Raw genomic sequence first — 16,369 nt, 5'->3', positions numbered from 1 at the left:
GCTACGCACCAAGGTTCAGGGTCCCAGGAAAGAACATCTAATTATGTTTATTCTGCATGAAGGCAGCCTGTCTGCGCCCTTCAGTTCACTGCCCAGGCCACAGAACTACCCTGAGCCCAAGTCCAGAGACCTCAGGAGCATCTTCTCTCGGGGGAGAGAACAGATTTATTTCTAAAATTTGTTTCTATTCATATTTGGGGTAAGTAAAAGAGGTGAGAAGCAGATAGGAGTGTCGACAGGGGTTGAGAAAATGTCAATTAAATCCGATAAACATTTACCGAACTTCTGTTAAGTGCCCAGATCAAAAGAAGGAGAAAAGGGGGGGAGGGAGAAGGGAGGGAGGTTTTGGTGATGGGGAGCAATAATCAGCCACAATGTATATCGACAAAATAAAATTTAAAAAAAAAAAAGAAGAAGGAGAAAAAAAGTGGTTAGAGAGAGAGTGAGAAGAAATATAGAGTGAGGGCGGGTCCAATTTAGAGGTCAGATTCTGGTCTGGAGATGTCAAGAGGACTTAGATTTGGGAGTAGGAGCTGATGGAGTGTGGATGTGTTGTCCCCTCCAAAATTCACGTGGAAATTTGATCTCGGGTGTGGCAGTGTTGGAAACTGATTGAGTCATGGGGATAGTTCCTGCGAGACCTGATTGTTTAAAGGACCCTGGCACCCTCTCTCCCTCTCCCCACCCCCCTCTCACTTCCTCTCTCGCCATGTGATCTGCTTGTACCCACCAGCTGCCTGCTGCTTTTCCACCATGAGTAGAAGCAGCCTGAGACCCATGCCAGATGCAGCTGTCCCAGAATCGTAAGCCAAATAAACCTCTTATCTTTATAAATTACCTAGTCTCAGGTATTTCTGTTATAGCAACATAAAACGGACTAAAACAGGAGCCAAGGCTGGTTTTCCATGAAGCTAATAAAGCCTAAGCTTCAGGGCCCCTCACTTGCACTGGACCCTTTGAGGATCCCTTGGAGGGCCCTAAAAATGTGTTCATGTGGGCATATATTTCTGTAAAGTTTGCAAAGGTCATAGCAACAATTGGTTACTCTTTCCACTCCAACTCCACTCTTCCCCACCATGTTCTGTAGCATTGGAGTGGCCATGGGCACTCTGGGGATCCAAATAAAGGATGTTGAGGAAACATTTAGTTTGCATTTAGTAGATACGGTAGGAAGACTTCTAAGATGGTCCCCAGTGATCCCCAACTCCTTGTATTCACCACACCTTTATGCAAACCCCCTCACCTTTGAATAAGCTAGATTTAGTGATTTTGTTCAGAATGGCTAACGTGATATGATAGCACTTCTGTGATTAACTAAATACCACTAACAACTGCTGAATGAATGTGGAAGTAGATTCTTCCCTGCTGAGCCTTCAGATGAGACTGCAGACCCTGGGTCAACACCTTAATTGTGTCCTCAAGAGAGACCACAGAGCAGCAGATCTGGCTAAGCCATACCTGAATTCTCAATCCACAGAAACCGTAAGGTAATAAATGTGTGTTGTTTTAAGCTGCTAAATTTTGGGGTAATTTGTTACACAACAATAGTAACTAATACAATGCAATATATTAATATGTGCTGTCACTTCTGTATATAATTATTGCTAGCTGTCCTAGTGTAAGAATGGCTTCTAGAAATACTCCTAACATCTACTCTGCTGACTGCCCAGTCTGATCATCCACTAATGGAAAACAATAGTACAGGACAAAAGGTGGCATCGTAATATGAATTAATCCTACAGTGTTTAACACAAGAAATATATGGAAAGTGGAGAAGAAATAAAATCAAAATATCCAGAACCAGAAGTTAGTCTGTGGAAAATTCTTCCAATCATTGGATGTGAGAAGGAGGCGGCCTCGATTTATATCAAAAGTGACATCTTCACCTGTCAGTATTATCTTCAACAATTCATTCTGCATAACTAAAAATGCACTCTACATTTTTTTTTCTTTTTTGACAGTAATCATATAAATTAACACTTATCAGAACTCCTGTGTTTGTAGGGCACAAATCTGCAGCAGGACTACAAATGGCAAGTATGTCTATGTGGAAGTTGAAAGTTTTATGAATGCCACTATAGGATGGCCTTTGAGCATATCAGATGCATCTTGTCCTCACAAAGTCTGGCAGTTCCAAAACAAATGGACACACAACTGACTACAACAGAGCAAATCAGCCTGGAAAGAAAAAACTTTCGGTGACAAAACTCCTTGGTATATTAATCGGTAAACCAATGTAAGATAATAATTTTTAAATTCTTGGATTTTTTTATAATCCAATTAATGAGAGCGGATCATATAAGCAAACTCACTGGAAAATATTTACATTTCTTAATGATGTGGCACAAAACTTCACAGCAACTTCAGATTTCTAAAATCGGGCGGGTGGAATCAGACTTCGGAAGTGACGGGGAGGGTGGTGTGGGGGTATCCAGCGCGGCTGGGAGAAGCAGCCTGTTGGAAAGGAGAAAATGGAAAATTGGGGACGGGGCGGAGTGAGATGGGACTCCAGAAGTCAGTGGGTCGGCTGTGGGGCAGTTTGAGCTTAAACACCAAGGTGTGGCTCAATGCCCGGTGGCAGAGGTGCGTGCAGGGACCGGTGGAAAATCCAAGCCCGCGTCCGATGCTCAAGAGCTGAGTGCAGAGGTGACCGCGATCCCACACGGACCAACCCACTAAACGTAGGCCCCGGACCTCGGGAAGGCCCGGGAGACCGCTAGACTTCGGCGGGTCAGTGGGAAGGAGAGTAGCGCGCTGGGTGGACGCCGGCGCGCAGGTGTCTGGAGACGAAGATCCAGAGCCTCAGCTTCTTAAGGACTCTTCCGTGGGGGGCGGGCCCTGAGAACCAGGAGGCAAAGCCGGGCGAGGAGACCTGGTACGCCCCTGCCGCGGGAACCGGGGCGCCGCGCCCTGCGGCTGCTCCCTCCCAGCGCAGCGGGTCTCGGTCTCCCGCAGGGAGCTCGCGGGCAGCGGGGTCAGGAGGCGGGGCCAGGTCCGGAGGCGGGGCTAGAGCCGGCGCTGGCCACGCCCAGGAGGGTGGGGCGTCCAGGTGGGAAACTGCGGGGGCTTCTGCCACTTTGCTCCTCTGGGTCCGGCCTGAGGCGCTCTCGGGCTGCTGGAGAGACCGTAGTTTGGAAAGGGCGTGCTGGGGAGCCAGGCGGGGGCCGGCCCGGTGCAGCTGTCGGAGGAGAGGCGCTCCTGCACCGGCGCGCGCGCTCATCAACCCGAGACTGAGCAGAGAGACGAGTCCTACGAGGCAGGGGGAGGGGAGGCAGAGAGAGAAGCTTTCGGGTATGGCCGGGGAGCCAGCCAGGCTGCATGAAGGGCTCTGGAAGGGACCGCAGGAAGTGGGTCGGACGGGTCCCTGGGGGCAGAAGGAGGGGGCGAGAACTAGAAAGCAGGCTTTGGGAAAAGAGGGGAGGCTCCTTTCATCCACCTGTTGCTTGTGGGCATGACTGCAACACACGTCCCCATCCCCCGTCAGCTCACCGGCAATGATGGCCACGAAGATGTTGACCCGGAGCCCATAGAAGGGCCAGCGCAAAGAGAGGTCTGTGCCCTGTGCCATCTGCCTTATCATCGACTTCCCGAATATGAAGGCTACAGATAGGAGCAGCAGGACTGCGGGTGAAAAGAGCACATACTGACTCAGAGAGAGAAATGCTCCTCCCAACAGCGGCCACTCCCCCCACCCGCCGCCCCGTCCCCTCACGCACCTCCCCCAGGCCTGGGACACACCTGTGCCTTTCCTAATCCTGTGGAAATGTTCACTTCTTCACACACAAACACACACACCAGCTCCCCTGCATGATAGACTGTGAAGGAATGGGGTAACAGCGGCTCCAGGACCCCCCAAGTGGGCCAGCGAACCTCTCTATACCACCGCCTCCACGCCTGGAACGTGGGACAGGGCGCCACTGAGAGACATCTCCCACACCTATGAGGAAGGTGCAGGAAGCAAGCTAGAGGGGCAGGAAGGGTGTGGAGCCACCCAGGAGGGACAGGATGATGGGCACACGCAGGAGGCTGTGCACAGCTATGCCAAGGAGGTACAGGCCTGGGTGGGGGGAGAATGCAGGGTGAGCCCAGTTACCTACTGCCACCTGTACCACTGTACCCACCACCATCATCCTTTCTCTTCTGTCTTCCTTCCCCATCCCATTCCCATCTTCCGTCCACTCTCTCCTGGCTGGGTCCACATTTCCCCCACATCTGCCCCATTCCCATTTGGCTGTGCTTCTTGCCACGCACCCCTCTCAGACAGACCTGCGGAATGCAGACCCCTCCACGACTGCATGAACACACTCAGGTCTCCCCAAAATGGAAAGAGGCTCTAAGATAACAGAAACCAACCCCAGGAAGTCAGGAGACATAAGAGGCCCCTTCCCTCCCTGTCTTCTCAGTCTCTTTTGGAACATATGGTTGTACTTTATGTCTTTATGTCTCCAAATTAACTCTTATCTGGTCCCTGTACCCCCATTAACTCGCTATTAGAATATCTGAATTGGAGCATGGGGGCTTCATCAGTGGCAGAACACTGGTAAGGGATGAGGAGCTGGGAGGGAAAGTATATGGGGCAAATGTGTAGCTTTGTGTCTGCCCCTGGAAGTCTGTCTCTCTCTCCCTGTGTGTATCTCAGGCCTAGAAGAGAGAGTGTATCTCAGTGTGCCTCCATCTTCTGCCAAAGAGGGAGAGGTGAGCTGACTGGGGAGGGGACCCCCCCACCAGGAAACTTAAAGGAGCACGTGCACCAGTTCCATCCCCTCTACCACTATCTTCTGTTCCATAATCCCTTTGTTGCCAATCCTGAAACCTCTTTTCCCAGATCTGCCAGGGACTGCTTCCTTCTTGTCATCTGGTCTCAGCTCAAATCTCAAATGTCATCTCCTCCAGGATCTTCCCTAAAGGCACCCCCCCACACACACACACACACAACCTTCTGTGTCACAGCCCTTGTATTTTCCTCGTAGCACTTACTGCTACCTGATTTTATCTTACTAATTTGTTGACCTGGTAATCCTGGCCCCTGCCCCTAGAATGTAGGCTCCCTGAGGGCAAGGGCCTTGTCTTTTTCATCTCTGTATCCCCAGATCCTAGATCAGGGCCTGGCACATAAAAGGCACTCAATAAATAGGTGTGGAATTGAATTGAACACAGAGATGCCTGACTGGCCAGTAAAGGGCATTCATGGCTGACTAACTGACCTTTTTGTCCTTCTTGCTGCATATTCATTCCCTGCCAGAGCCCTGTGTTTTTCCCCAGCCTGCAGCAGTTCCCAACCACGGCTGCTGCAAACCCACTGTCACTACCACCACATCAACAACCACTGCTGCCGCCTTAGATCCCTCAGGAGCTGTGGGCCGAAACACCCAGGCTTTGCACCTGGTCTCCAAGGCCCAATTCCCAGCAGATCTGAACCTTGTTCTTGACCCCCTTCCAATCAGTGTGACCCACCCACCCCCCATTTGGAAACCACTGCTCCTTTAAGCACACTCCCCTGAAGAGCCTCAAATACAACTCCACCAACATTTATTGGGGGTTCCCATATGCCAGGCACTGTGCTAGGTAAATCTCCAAAGTCATGCCAAATGCCAGTGCCCTTCTCCCTCTGAATCTCCCAGTGTCCCTGCACCTCCTGTGGTCAACATGGCAGTTTCTGCCCTGGACAAGCTGCCATGCATGAGCTGAACAGACAGTGTGATGGCCTAGCCCAGCAAAGGCCTCGTCCCAGGCCTGGGCCCTCACGCACCAGCAACCATCTCTGTCCCTCACCTCCTCTGGCATCATGCGGGGCAGATGCTCATCTGGAAGCAGATGCTCTGGATGGGGTTGGGCAGCCACACCAGCTCTCCATTCTCTCCTCACTGTTTGGCCCAGTATTTCTGTGAGAGGACCAGGATGAAGGCAAGAAAGCCCAGGAAGCTCACCAGCCAACCTGTGATCCACAGCTCCTGAAGATCACAGGTTTCTTCACCTAAACCTGGGACCCAGAGCTCCTCTGATGCCCAAGGCTGAGGCTGGCTGACTGACTACAGTCCACGTTGAGGTATCTGCCAGCAGTGATTATGGAGGCCAGTGTTTGGGGCAAGGAGAAGGGCCTGAGGACTTCAAGGGGCCTGGGGCCCCAGCTACTGGCCATCTTCAGTCCTTCAGGCTCCTCTGCCAGGCTGCTTGGCTGCTCCAAAACATCACCCTCCAACTGTCATGGAATCAGGCCTCCAAGACATCCTGAACCCAGGGTTCTCATCCCCAGCTCTGGCCTTTGACTGCCAAAGCACACCCAGTATACTCTCTTCTGGAGCTCAGACCTACTGTATTTCTTAGAGAGAATAATAGGAAAAATGAGAGATGAAGGAAGAAATGGAGTACTCAATCATCTGAGGGGGACCACCACACACACCCCATGTGCAGCAGAATTGCCTGCCCTGATACATATACACACATGCACACATGCAAATGCACACACAGTGATTCTCTGAGATGCACACTCTGGGTACTTCTAGACGCAAGGAACTGGCCTGAGAGGGCACAGGAGATACCCCAGGAATGGAATCTATACTTCCCAGACTCAAAGGGCAGGACCAATCATTGCTGTAGAACCAAGCAGGGTGACTGCTCGTTCTTGGGTACAGTCTTTGGCTTGATGGGTCCCTGCGCATCCCTGTTTTCTGTTTTATCCTTGGACTTTATCTCCAATGCAGCCCTTTTTTTAAAACTGCATTGACCTAGCTCCATCCTCCTTATCTGTGAACACAGCAGGGACACTCACTGGCCAGGGGCTTAGCCAGCTCAGTACCCATTGACCTCTCTGTGCTAAGCCTCTGTCTCCATTGGCAACACATTCAAGCTATCCTCTTTCCTTCTTATTGCTGTGGGCTCTGGCAGCCCTGTTTTCATTGGCTGCCATGTCCTGAAGCTTGGTTCCTATTGGTTGCCACTAGAGGTAGTTTTTCCACTGACTGAATCCAATGGATGGATGGGCTTCATCCTCTCTGTGCCACGCTGCCAGCTGTCCCAATGTGTGCCCCCTCTCCAGCCTTCATTAGGGTGGGGGGGCACTAGGGGTGCCTGAAGAGGCCCCAACAGCCTCGAGAAGCCTCTGGTGCTGACGAAGGTGTTTCCTCCTTTGGTGTTCCCCGGTGACTTCACACACCAACTGTGCAGGGAAGGCCCCAGGAAGCCCCTTCAGCCAGCCTGGAGAAAAAGAGACAGGGGCCCAAGTGGGGCTAGGGCAGGGGGCAGGTGAGGAGAAGGAGGCCCTGTGCGGTGTCAGGCCTTGGGGATCATGTTGGGTGCAGGAATTAGTGGAGAAGCCTGGAGCATCCGCATGAAGGGCGTCGGAGGTGGAAAAGATAGCGCATCAGTGATGGTCCAGGTTACTCCTCTCTTAAGCCCTGCAGTGGCTGCTTGTCTCACTAAGAGGCATAGTCCTACAGGGACCTGCAAGGACCTACATGATCTGGTCTCCGTTACCTCTGCGGCCTCAGTTGCTTCTCTCCCCGTTTCTCACTCCCTCTGGCCACACCAGCCTCCTTACAGTTCCTCAATCACACACCGACTGCAGGGTCTTTGCACTGCCTCGTGCCTCCATCTGGGACCCTTCTCCCCACAGATACCATGTGCCTAAATTGCTCACCTCCATCCAGCTCACACGTTGCCTTCTCAATGAGGTCTACCTCTGCCTCCCTAGTTAAAACTGTAACTCTACCCAACCCTGAAATTTCTGACCTCCTTTACTCTGCTCCACTTCTGCTTCTTCTATAGCACTCATCACCTTCCAACATGATGTATCATTTACTTATTGATTTTATCCTTTACTGTCTGCCTCCTCCACTAGAATGTATGCTCCAGCAAGGTGGGAAGATTTGCATGTTTGGTTCACAGTGCCTAGAATGGCAAGGGGCACTTCACAGGTGCTTACTAAATATATATTGAATGAATAAATGACTTTCTCACCTTCAGGGCTCTTGTGCAGGTGCTTGGGGGGAGCCCTGGACTCCAGATTCCGTCCCTCAGTCTTGACAGGTGCAGCTGGCTCTGAACACAGCTCCTGGGAACAGTCTGGTTGGGGGCAGGTGACATTACAGTGGGCTCAAGACTCTTTTTAGCTTTTCCCCCATACCCTCCTTAAGACTCACTTTTCTTTCCCTTCTCCCCTCTAAGGGACACTCACCACAGTCTTCATAGATGGTGTCCGGGGAGCAGGGAAGGGGGCCGGGGGTAGGGAAGGCTCCCAGCCAACGCTGCATGTCTGATCTGGTGGGGACATAAGGAGAGGATCACAGTTGGCCCAAGAGATCTTCCTGGGGGGTGAGGCAGGCGCCATGAAGGAGAGAGATTGGGGAAGGGAGTGGTGGGGTCTGAGAGGCCAGGTGAGGGTCCCAAGAGTGTTTTCTGAAGGACACACAACTCACAGGGACGAAGCTTGGAGTAGCCGATGGGTGGGGCGGCCCTGGTGATTGCTGAGAAGAGAGAGGCGGAAAGTAGGGGGTCCAGACGGGTCTGGAACCTGCTGGGCCTGGACCAGGGAGCGATGAGCGTAGTCCAGAACCTGTAGCCGCTGCCCACTACCCAGGAAAGAGAATGTTCAGAAGGACATCGGGTCCAGCTGGATACCTCCTCTCCACCCCAGCCTGGGCTATCTCCCTCCCTCGACCCACCTCTTGGGCTGAGTGATGAGTAGCAGGTCACTAAAGAGCAGCAGGCAAAGGGGGGTGAAGCGGGGACGTGAGGTGAAGAGCATGCCTCCCCTCCGGCACCCTAACTCAATCAGCTCCCCCTGCAACTCCAGGCGCCGCGACCAGGAGACCAGGGGCAGGGCCTGCAATGAAGCAGAGAAGAGGATCTGGTTTCACAGCGCTATGGGGGAAAGGCAAGATGGGGATTTGGGCAGGGACTGACCTTGACTTTGTGGAAGCGCAGCCTTTGGGTGAGTCGGATCAGCTCTTCAGTCTGCTTCATGCGCCCCACCTCGGCGCTACAACGCTCAATGATCTGGGTAAGGGGAGCCAAGTCACCCACCCCGGCAGCCAGCCCCCTACTCCCTTCCATCTCTCCCTACCACCCTGTCACCTCCCTCAGTCTCAGCTTCCCTCCTGCCCACCTTGCTGACAGCACCCAGGGCCTTCTGGGCATTCTCCTGGCGGCTGGACCCCTCTTCTGTCTGGCGCAGGATATTCTAGGGACAAGAAGGAAGGGTAACTAGACCCCCTGCCTCTGTGGCCCCGGGGTTCAGAGGGACCACAGCTCAGAGGACTCCACCTGGCTTGGCAAAATGCCCAGTTCGGGGTTCACAGGGCTGGGAGACCAGCTCCAACAAAGCCAAGAGACCTCACTACTCACCATCTGCATAACCCTAAACAAGTCATGTTACCCCTCTGAGCTTCAGTTTCCCCATCTGTAAAATGGGGATAATACCCACCTACCATTGTTGTGAGGATTTGAGGAGTAATGTATGTAAAGTACTTAGCACGATCCTTGGCACATAGTAAATGCTGAAAAGAAGGTTGCTATTATTTTAACAATTATTAACTATAACTATTAGTGCAAGCAATATAGCAGAGTAGTAAAGAGTGCCTAGATTTCAACTTCATCTCTATTTCTTCATGACCTGGGGCAAGTTATTTAACCTCTCTGTGCCTCAGTTTCCTTATCTCTAAAGTAGGGTAAATAATAGTTCCTACTCTCACACAGTTGTCTGTAAGGTTCAATGGTATGTAGCACTTAGAACTGTGCCTAGAACAGCACACTCATGTCGAACTACTATGATTAGTATGATGATTATTATTGTATAGTGTCTACACTGGGGATAGAGAAAGCTGAATAAGACATAAAGAAGCTAATAATCTAGTTGGGGACTCTTCACGTTAATATCCCCACACTGGGTGACTTGGTTAGGGAAGAGTCTCTACTTTGCAATAGAAGAGTGTTTCTCAACCTTTTTTTTCAGTGTCACCCCAGTAAGGAGCTTGTTTTAGACATTTTTTCCCCTAATCGTACCCCCACAACATGAAATTTTAATTCTACAGATAGAATTAAATTTTATCTATCTAGTGATCTTTTTAGATACTATGGCCCTTTGGAGTACCACAACCACTGGAACATCTAAAATTTTTTTCACCTCCCCCCACCCAAGAACCAATTTTTGCCACCTTGGAGGTGATAACATCCCTGTTGGGAAGGCATGCAGTAGAAGAACACAGTTGGAGGGGACCTGAGAGCCACCCACCACACTCCCCCTGAGACCCAGAAGGGGAAGGGACTTGCCGAAGGTCACGCAGCTTGTTGGTGGCAGAGTTAAGTCTAGAACTCATGTCTCCAGCCAGAAGCCCTTTTTCTGCACTCATGCAGAGGCATTTGGGTAACTCCAAGTAGGGCCTGATGGATCCCAGACTGAGAGGCCCAGATTAGGAGGCCTGATTTGGGGGATTTCTGTGTTCATGACAGGGTAGGAAATGGTGATGGTCGGACAAGAGGCCCTGGGGAGAGTCTTCCAGTGGGGTTCGTGGGGCAGAAAAGTCCCCCGGCCAAGAAGGGTACCTGCAGCAGCATGCGGAGCCGGGTGATGCGCTGAAAGGGCAGCAGCAGGAAGGACGGCAGCGGGAGCCGCTCACACTTGGGGAGGCTCTGCAGCCGGCGCAGCTCCGCAGAGAAGCGCATGTTCGTGTCCCTGCAGAAGCAGGCCCAGCAGCTAGCGGCTGCCTCGAGGCCCTGATCCCCCAGCCTCAAGGCTCTGATCCCCAACCTGCTCTGGCCTCGACCCCAGCCCTGCTCCCAGCTTCCTCCCTCACCTCAGGATACTCACATTAGGCGGCTATAGGTCTCCTCCTGGTACTGTTGGTTCCGCACATAATCCACATACACCGAGAAAGGACCCACAGCATGGGCATGGACCACATCACACAGGTCGCTGATGTGGGGAGAAGAGCGCACACGGGACAGTAACGTTCCTAGAAACCTGAAGGAGTGGAGGAAGCCATCAATGGAGGGGGGCAGAGGGAAGACCTGGGATGGAAGGGAGGACCAGGGACAGGGAGAAAGCTAAGGGAGTGGCCAGGAGTGGTCAGGCTCCCACTGACCGCTCGCTGACTCCCTGGACTCGCTGCACATTGGAGAAGAGCGTGTGATGATCCCGGGGGGTGAGCGTGTCCCGGAGTGCCTGGCTCAGCACAAAGGTGTCAGTCAGCAGCCGCAAGGAGCGCAGGTAGGAGGCCTCAGATGTCACCACCTCAAACAGGCTCTAGGAAGAAGGGCAGGGCAGTAGTGGAAAGCCCAGCTCACCACCAGCCTAGAACCTGGGTCATTCTCCTCCCCTACACCCAGCCTGCCCAGCCCAACCCAGGTGTGCCCACCTCCTGCATACGCCTCTCCTGGGGGCTGAGGGTGTCCAGGAGGCCACTGGCTCGCACAGCCGGAAGCTCCTGCCACAGGGTGTTGCGAGGTCCAGGGGGCCGTACAAAGGTGGGAGCTTCTCCAGGAATTGCTGGAGAGGGCCCCCCATCCTCGCCAACTCCCCACAGCTCCTCTGACAGCACAGCTGCTCGGTAGGTCTGGTACAGAGGTTCTAGAAGGCAGACATAGCACATCAGGAAAGTTCAGTGCCCCAGAATCCATCCCCACTGCTGGATGGTCACAGGAGGAACCCCCAGGTCCAGAGGCCCTCACCATCCTGCAGGGGCAGCTCCCAGTTCTGCTCCTTCAGCCCCTCCAACACCTCCTCGTCCCTGTGGAGAGAGAAAGCGATGGGAGTCCCAGGGCCACTGCTGCCGCCCACCTCCGGGGATGCTATTCACATGATACTGGAAGGGAGTGCAGAACCCGCTCGCAGGTTGTATGCCAGGACCCTGAGGGCTCTCCAGATCAAACCATAGGGTTTTTTTTTTTTTTTTATGTGCCTGTTGTAGGGGAGGCCCTGAACAAAGCAGCCCCATTCATTCCTGTTACTTCAACTACTGTGTGCCAGAGACTTCCAAGTCCCTATCCCCAGACCTCTCCCATAGCAACCACTGTCTGGAATATCCTATTTGTGCCTTGATGAAACTCAACATGATCAAATCCAAATTTTTACACCTTCCCACCACCACCCACAACTCTCTGTTTCCTGTGTTCTGGTCATCAGCACCACCACACACACACCCAAGCTAAAAACCACACTAGTAAATGTTTGTTGAATAAGTGAATGGACACAAATTACCTCTGATATGATGGTGAATCTGAAATGATTAACAAGCCCAGATAACATAGAAGAGATGGTCATGGTTGTCAAATGGGTTTTCGGACATTAATTGCAGTAGAGGCTCAAGGCGAGGGAAGGGATTTAAAACGGAGCACTTTTACTATGGGCCCAGCTCTTTACCACTATCACACCCCAGCAACTCCATGAAGTAGTTGGTATGCTAATCCCCATTTCACAGATGAGGGTGCTGACACCCAGAAAGGTTAAGGATTTGGTCATCTAACTAATAAGGGACAGAGCTGGGATTAGAAACCAAGGCTGCTTGTCTATAGAACCCAGGCCCTTCTTCCCTGCACCTTTGTGGAGATGGGGTTTAGCCGGATCTGAAGGTTAGTCAGACCTCAGGTAGAAGCATTATGGGGAGAGAAGGGGGCAGAAAGGGTGGGGCGTTTTGTACCTTCCCTCCACGGTTCCTGGAGGAGCCTCGGGAGGAATTTCATCAGGACTGTCCCCTGGAGCAAGAATCCAGAATGAATAGAACAACCCTCCAGGATCCCCAGCCCGGGACCCCTGACTGCAGCCCCAGTAGAGACTGTTACCATAAAAACTACAACTCCCGTCTGCCCCAGAGCAGCCGCAGGTAGAGAAAGGTCCCGGGGTCTGCTGGGGGTTGTAGTTCGTCGGTGTTGGACCGCTCCGCCTCCACCCTGTCCCTCCACTGCCCCAGGCCCTGTACCTGTTTGGATTCCATCTTCCGAAGGCAGATCGAGATCTGGCTGTGGGGGGTCCCCAGGAATGGTGGCGTCCTGCCTGACCCGAGTGGGTTTGGGGGGTTTGAGGGGCGGCAGGAGTTTGCGCTCTGCAGTGGAGCGGTAGGACGTCAGGACCACTGGGGTGTGACCCACGCTTGCAGGGTTGGGGCGGGAGCGGGAGGCCCGCAGTGGGGAGGCCCTGGAGGGGGCCCTGGGGCCATCCTCATAGCCCCCCACAGGCACCCATCGGAGCTCCAGGCCAGGCCGGGCTACGTGGCAGACACAGGGGCAGGAGGGAGGGCAGGCCAGGGCAGCATCTGCGGGAGACGGGGTATCCTAAGATAAAAGCCCTTACCTTAGGATAAGGCTTTACGGGGTCTGGCCCTACCCACCCAGGCCTCCTCCCGATCCTTAATCTGCCCAGCATAGGGAACATCGAGGGCCAGCCCCAAACATCTACAGATCTCCTCCACCTTGATTCTCTTCAAACCCCCAAACATATCAGAAACCCGATTTTACAAACACAAAATCCGTGTTTGAAAAGATAGCCCCTGAAAGCTCCCGGTCTTAAGGCACTGAAAACAAGATGAGCTGGACCGAGGCCGCCTCAGCCCCACCACGCACTTACCCAGGGCACCGTTCTCCTGGGATCCACTCCCGGGGAGGGTGCCCGGGGGAGCCTCTCTCTCTCCGTTCACATCTGCTCCCCCTTGCGGACTTGGCTCCGGGGCGTCTGCAGCCTGGGCCCTGCCTTCAGCCCCCCATTCAAACCTGCCAGCTAATCTCCGCACAGTGCCAGGGGCTGAGGCAGAGCCATCCTGGGCCAGGACTCCGGCCACGGGGAGCAGGGGCAGAGGCGTGTGGGGTGACCCGGAGGGCTTGGGTGGGGGAACTGGAGACCGGGGAGCAGGTTCTGGGGAGACGGAGTGCCGGGACACTGGACTAGGGGACCTAGAAGGTGAGTGTGGGGAATGCTGGCCATCGAGGCTGGCTCTAGAAACTGAGGGGGGCAGAAGGGCAGGGGGCTTGAGGGATGCGGCTGGGGGTTCCCAGAAGATGGAGGTGCACATTGGGGTTGGCGCATCACTGGAGGTGCGGGGAAGTTCTTGTGAAAAGGAGCCGTTGTGGGGGGGCCCTGGGGATTGGGCTGCCCGGGGCCGAGAAGGGGGTCGGGGGCGGATGATCCGAGGGGGCTTCTGGGTAGGCGGTGTTGCTGCAGGAAGGGACTGGGCTGACATCTTCCTCTGAGCTCTTCAAAGTCGTGGGGTACTCTGCTGGAGTCATTCCCTGAGGAGGAGGGAGGGAGAGAGAGGGAGATTCTTAGCGTCTCTCCCCAAGGAGGAAGGACTGAAACCACCCGAAGCCATGACTTTGGAGTCAGCAGGGAAGGCTGCTGCACTCCCCGCACCTCCCCCTCCCCGCCTTCTCATTCCATTTTTTGAGGCTCCTGGACCCTCCTAGGCAGGCTTTCTTGGCCTTGCCAGCGTCCATTTTTTTTCTCCATCTTTTGGCTTCTGCTGCCACAGTCAGGACAGAGGAAACAGTGAGGCTGGGGCTGGGGGTGGGGGTTGCAGCTAGGTAGAGACCTGGGTTGCAGGGGCGGTGGGAGATACCAGAGAATCAGTAAGATTCAGTGAGGAGAATTTGGCTTGCCAGAATAGCCACAAGGTGGCTAATGAATTGTGTCAGTGGTGTGTGTCGTGGAGGTTTGTGAGCGTGGTTTAGGTGCGTGTGCTCTATCTAGTGCTATACAAGTAGGGTGTCGTAGGGTGTGTTGCAAGAGTGTACTCATTACTTGCTTACAGGGCTGGTGTGCAAGTGGGAGAGTGGAGTATACAGTGTGTGGGGTTTGTGTGTGTGGCCGGTTAAGTGTGCCATGTGAGTGGATGAGATAGGGGTGCGGGGATGTGTGTGTTCAGTGCTGTCTGGGTGGAGTGTGTGCTTGGGGGTGCAATGTGTGTGCGCGCATTTGTGTGTGCTCGCGTGTGCATGCCTGTGCCTGGGCTGTGAGGGATGTATCACTGTTTCCCTGCTCTGATGGGCCCTCCACCCCCCATTTCCCAGTTCCTCTCTCCGGACTCTCCCTTTCCGGATTATTTTTAGTCTCCTTTTCCTGCCATGAAGATTCCTGGAGCCTCTGACCCCAGGAGACCAGGAGACCAGCAGGCCCCGGGCATGGTCTCTCCTGCCTCATCCCTTATCCCACTGTCCCCCAGGTCTGGTCACAGAGAGAGGCCCCACTGGAGTCCTGGGTCCTGCCAGGATGCCTGGGGAGGTGGCAGGAGATAACACTGAAGGACAGGACCAATAGGACAAGGATCCTAGGGTCTGGGCATCTCTTCTTCCAGCAGGGAAGGAAGCTTCAATTCTGGGAAGGCTGCAGGGTCAGGGCTGGTTTACAGGGAAGTCCCCAAACTCTCTTCAGGATCCAGCAGGAGAGTGAGACCCCTCCGGGGCCCAGGTTGGGTTCTTAAAAAATGGTGCGGGGTGGGGGCTGGGCACTGTAGACTGTGAGTCTTGCAGCTCAATGGCCTCCACATTCTGGCAGGAAGCCACTTAGCGAGGTGACCCACACAGTGGCCTCGACAGCTGGCCAGCTCTTCCCCAGCCCCTGCCCCCCTTCAGGGATCCCACCTCCCTCTTAGGTACCTACATTCACTTCCTTCCCTACCCCCACTCAGGCGTCTCCGAGGGACCCAAATACTTGGGCCCCAAGCACTCACCCTTGAATCCCCTCCACTCTCAGTCACCTCCCAGAGCTGAGTGAGTAGGGGCAGGAAACAGGAATCAGATCCTCCTCCCAACCGGACACCTCCCCCCCCAAACCACACCACACTCCACATGCGCACACTGGGGCTCTGGAAGGTGTGAGGGCCCCAGCATCCCAGGGCTTGGAAGTTAACGGGTCTGGGGGAAAGCTGAAACTCGGGCGTGGGGAGTGGGCTACTCTGTGTGTGCATGATCCATCTGCATTGCTGTGTGGACAGGGGGCTCACAGGGCTAGGGTGAGGATGGGGTGGCGATGGCAGAGGGGCTCGGCTATATGGTGTCTAGATGCCTCTGTCTCAGCTGAAGAAAAGTGTGTGTGTCCCTCCACGGGTGTCTGACCATCTCTCCCACAACTTGCACAACTGCCTGTCTCTTCAGCTTCCAACCTGTGCCCCGGGGTGGGAGCCAGCCTACTATGTCACACCAACAGACCCCCCAGCTTCCCTCCCTAACTCTGCAGTAGCTCCCCATGAATTTACCTTTATCTTTTTGAAGCAGTTTCTATTTTCAGCCTGTCCTGCCTGCCCCTTGGAGCAGGGAATGTGGACCGAGGTCTCCAAGTGTCTGTTCCTGTGTTTCTGGGGCGGGAACTGAGGGCCCAGATTGAGATCTCTGCAAAGGAAGCCAGTTCCTCAGCCCCACCCGGCTATTGTGTCAGGCATGTGTGTGTGTG

At 53.9% G+C, this 16,369-nt stretch overlaps 1 protein-coding gene across 1 annotated transcript; it reads right to left on the bottom strand.

Moving 5' to 3' along the window:
- Positions 1-7,042: 7,042 nt before the first annotated feature.
- ARHGEF15 (Rho guanine nucleotide exchange factor 15) lies at positions 7,043-15,673 on the bottom strand. The gene is made up of 16 exons (XM_063112750.1): positions 15,651-15,673; positions 13,556-14,214; positions 12,912-13,244; positions 12,633-12,687; positions 11,665-11,723; positions 11,352-11,563; positions 11,079-11,239; positions 10,805-10,957; positions 10,540-10,669; positions 9,104-9,178; positions 8,902-8,994; positions 8,661-8,821; positions 8,415-8,567; positions 8,174-8,256; positions 7,957-8,061; positions 7,043-7,194 (listed from the first exon to the last, which is right to left on the bottom strand). The coding sequence occupies exons 2-16, from the start codon at positions 14,163-14,165 to the stop codon at positions 7,043-7,045; spliced, it is 2,535 nt and encodes an 844-aa protein (XP_062968820.1). The 5' UTR covers positions 14,166-14,214; positions 15,651-15,673.
- Positions 15,674-16,369: the final 696 nt, after the last annotated feature.

The sequence above is a fragment of the Cynocephalus volans genome, chromosome 10 (assembly GCF_027409185.1).
Source record: "Cynocephalus volans isolate mCynVol1 chromosome 10, mCynVol1.pri, whole genome shotgun sequence".
In the NCBI taxonomy this organism is placed as follows: Eukaryota; Metazoa; Chordata; class Mammalia; order Dermoptera; family Cynocephalidae; genus Cynocephalus; species Cynocephalus volans.
This window is presented reverse-complemented; position numbering and strand designations above follow the sequence as displayed.

Excerpts from the sequence above, each read along its gene's own strand:
- ARHGEF15 (XM_063112750.1), bottom strand. The coding sequence starts at position 14,165 with ATGTCAGCCCAGTCCCTTCCTGCAGCAACACCGCCTACCCAGAAGCCC. Across the intron at positions 10,958-11,078 it reads GTCCAGGGAGTCAGCGAGCG|GTTTCTAGGAACGTTACTGT; the intron begins GTCAGTGGGAGC and ends CCACTCCTTCAG. Across the intron at positions 8,568-8,660 it reads CTCATCACTCAGCCCAAGAG|TGGGCAGCGGCTACAGGTTC; the intron begins GTGGGTCGAGGG and ends TTTCCTGGGTAG.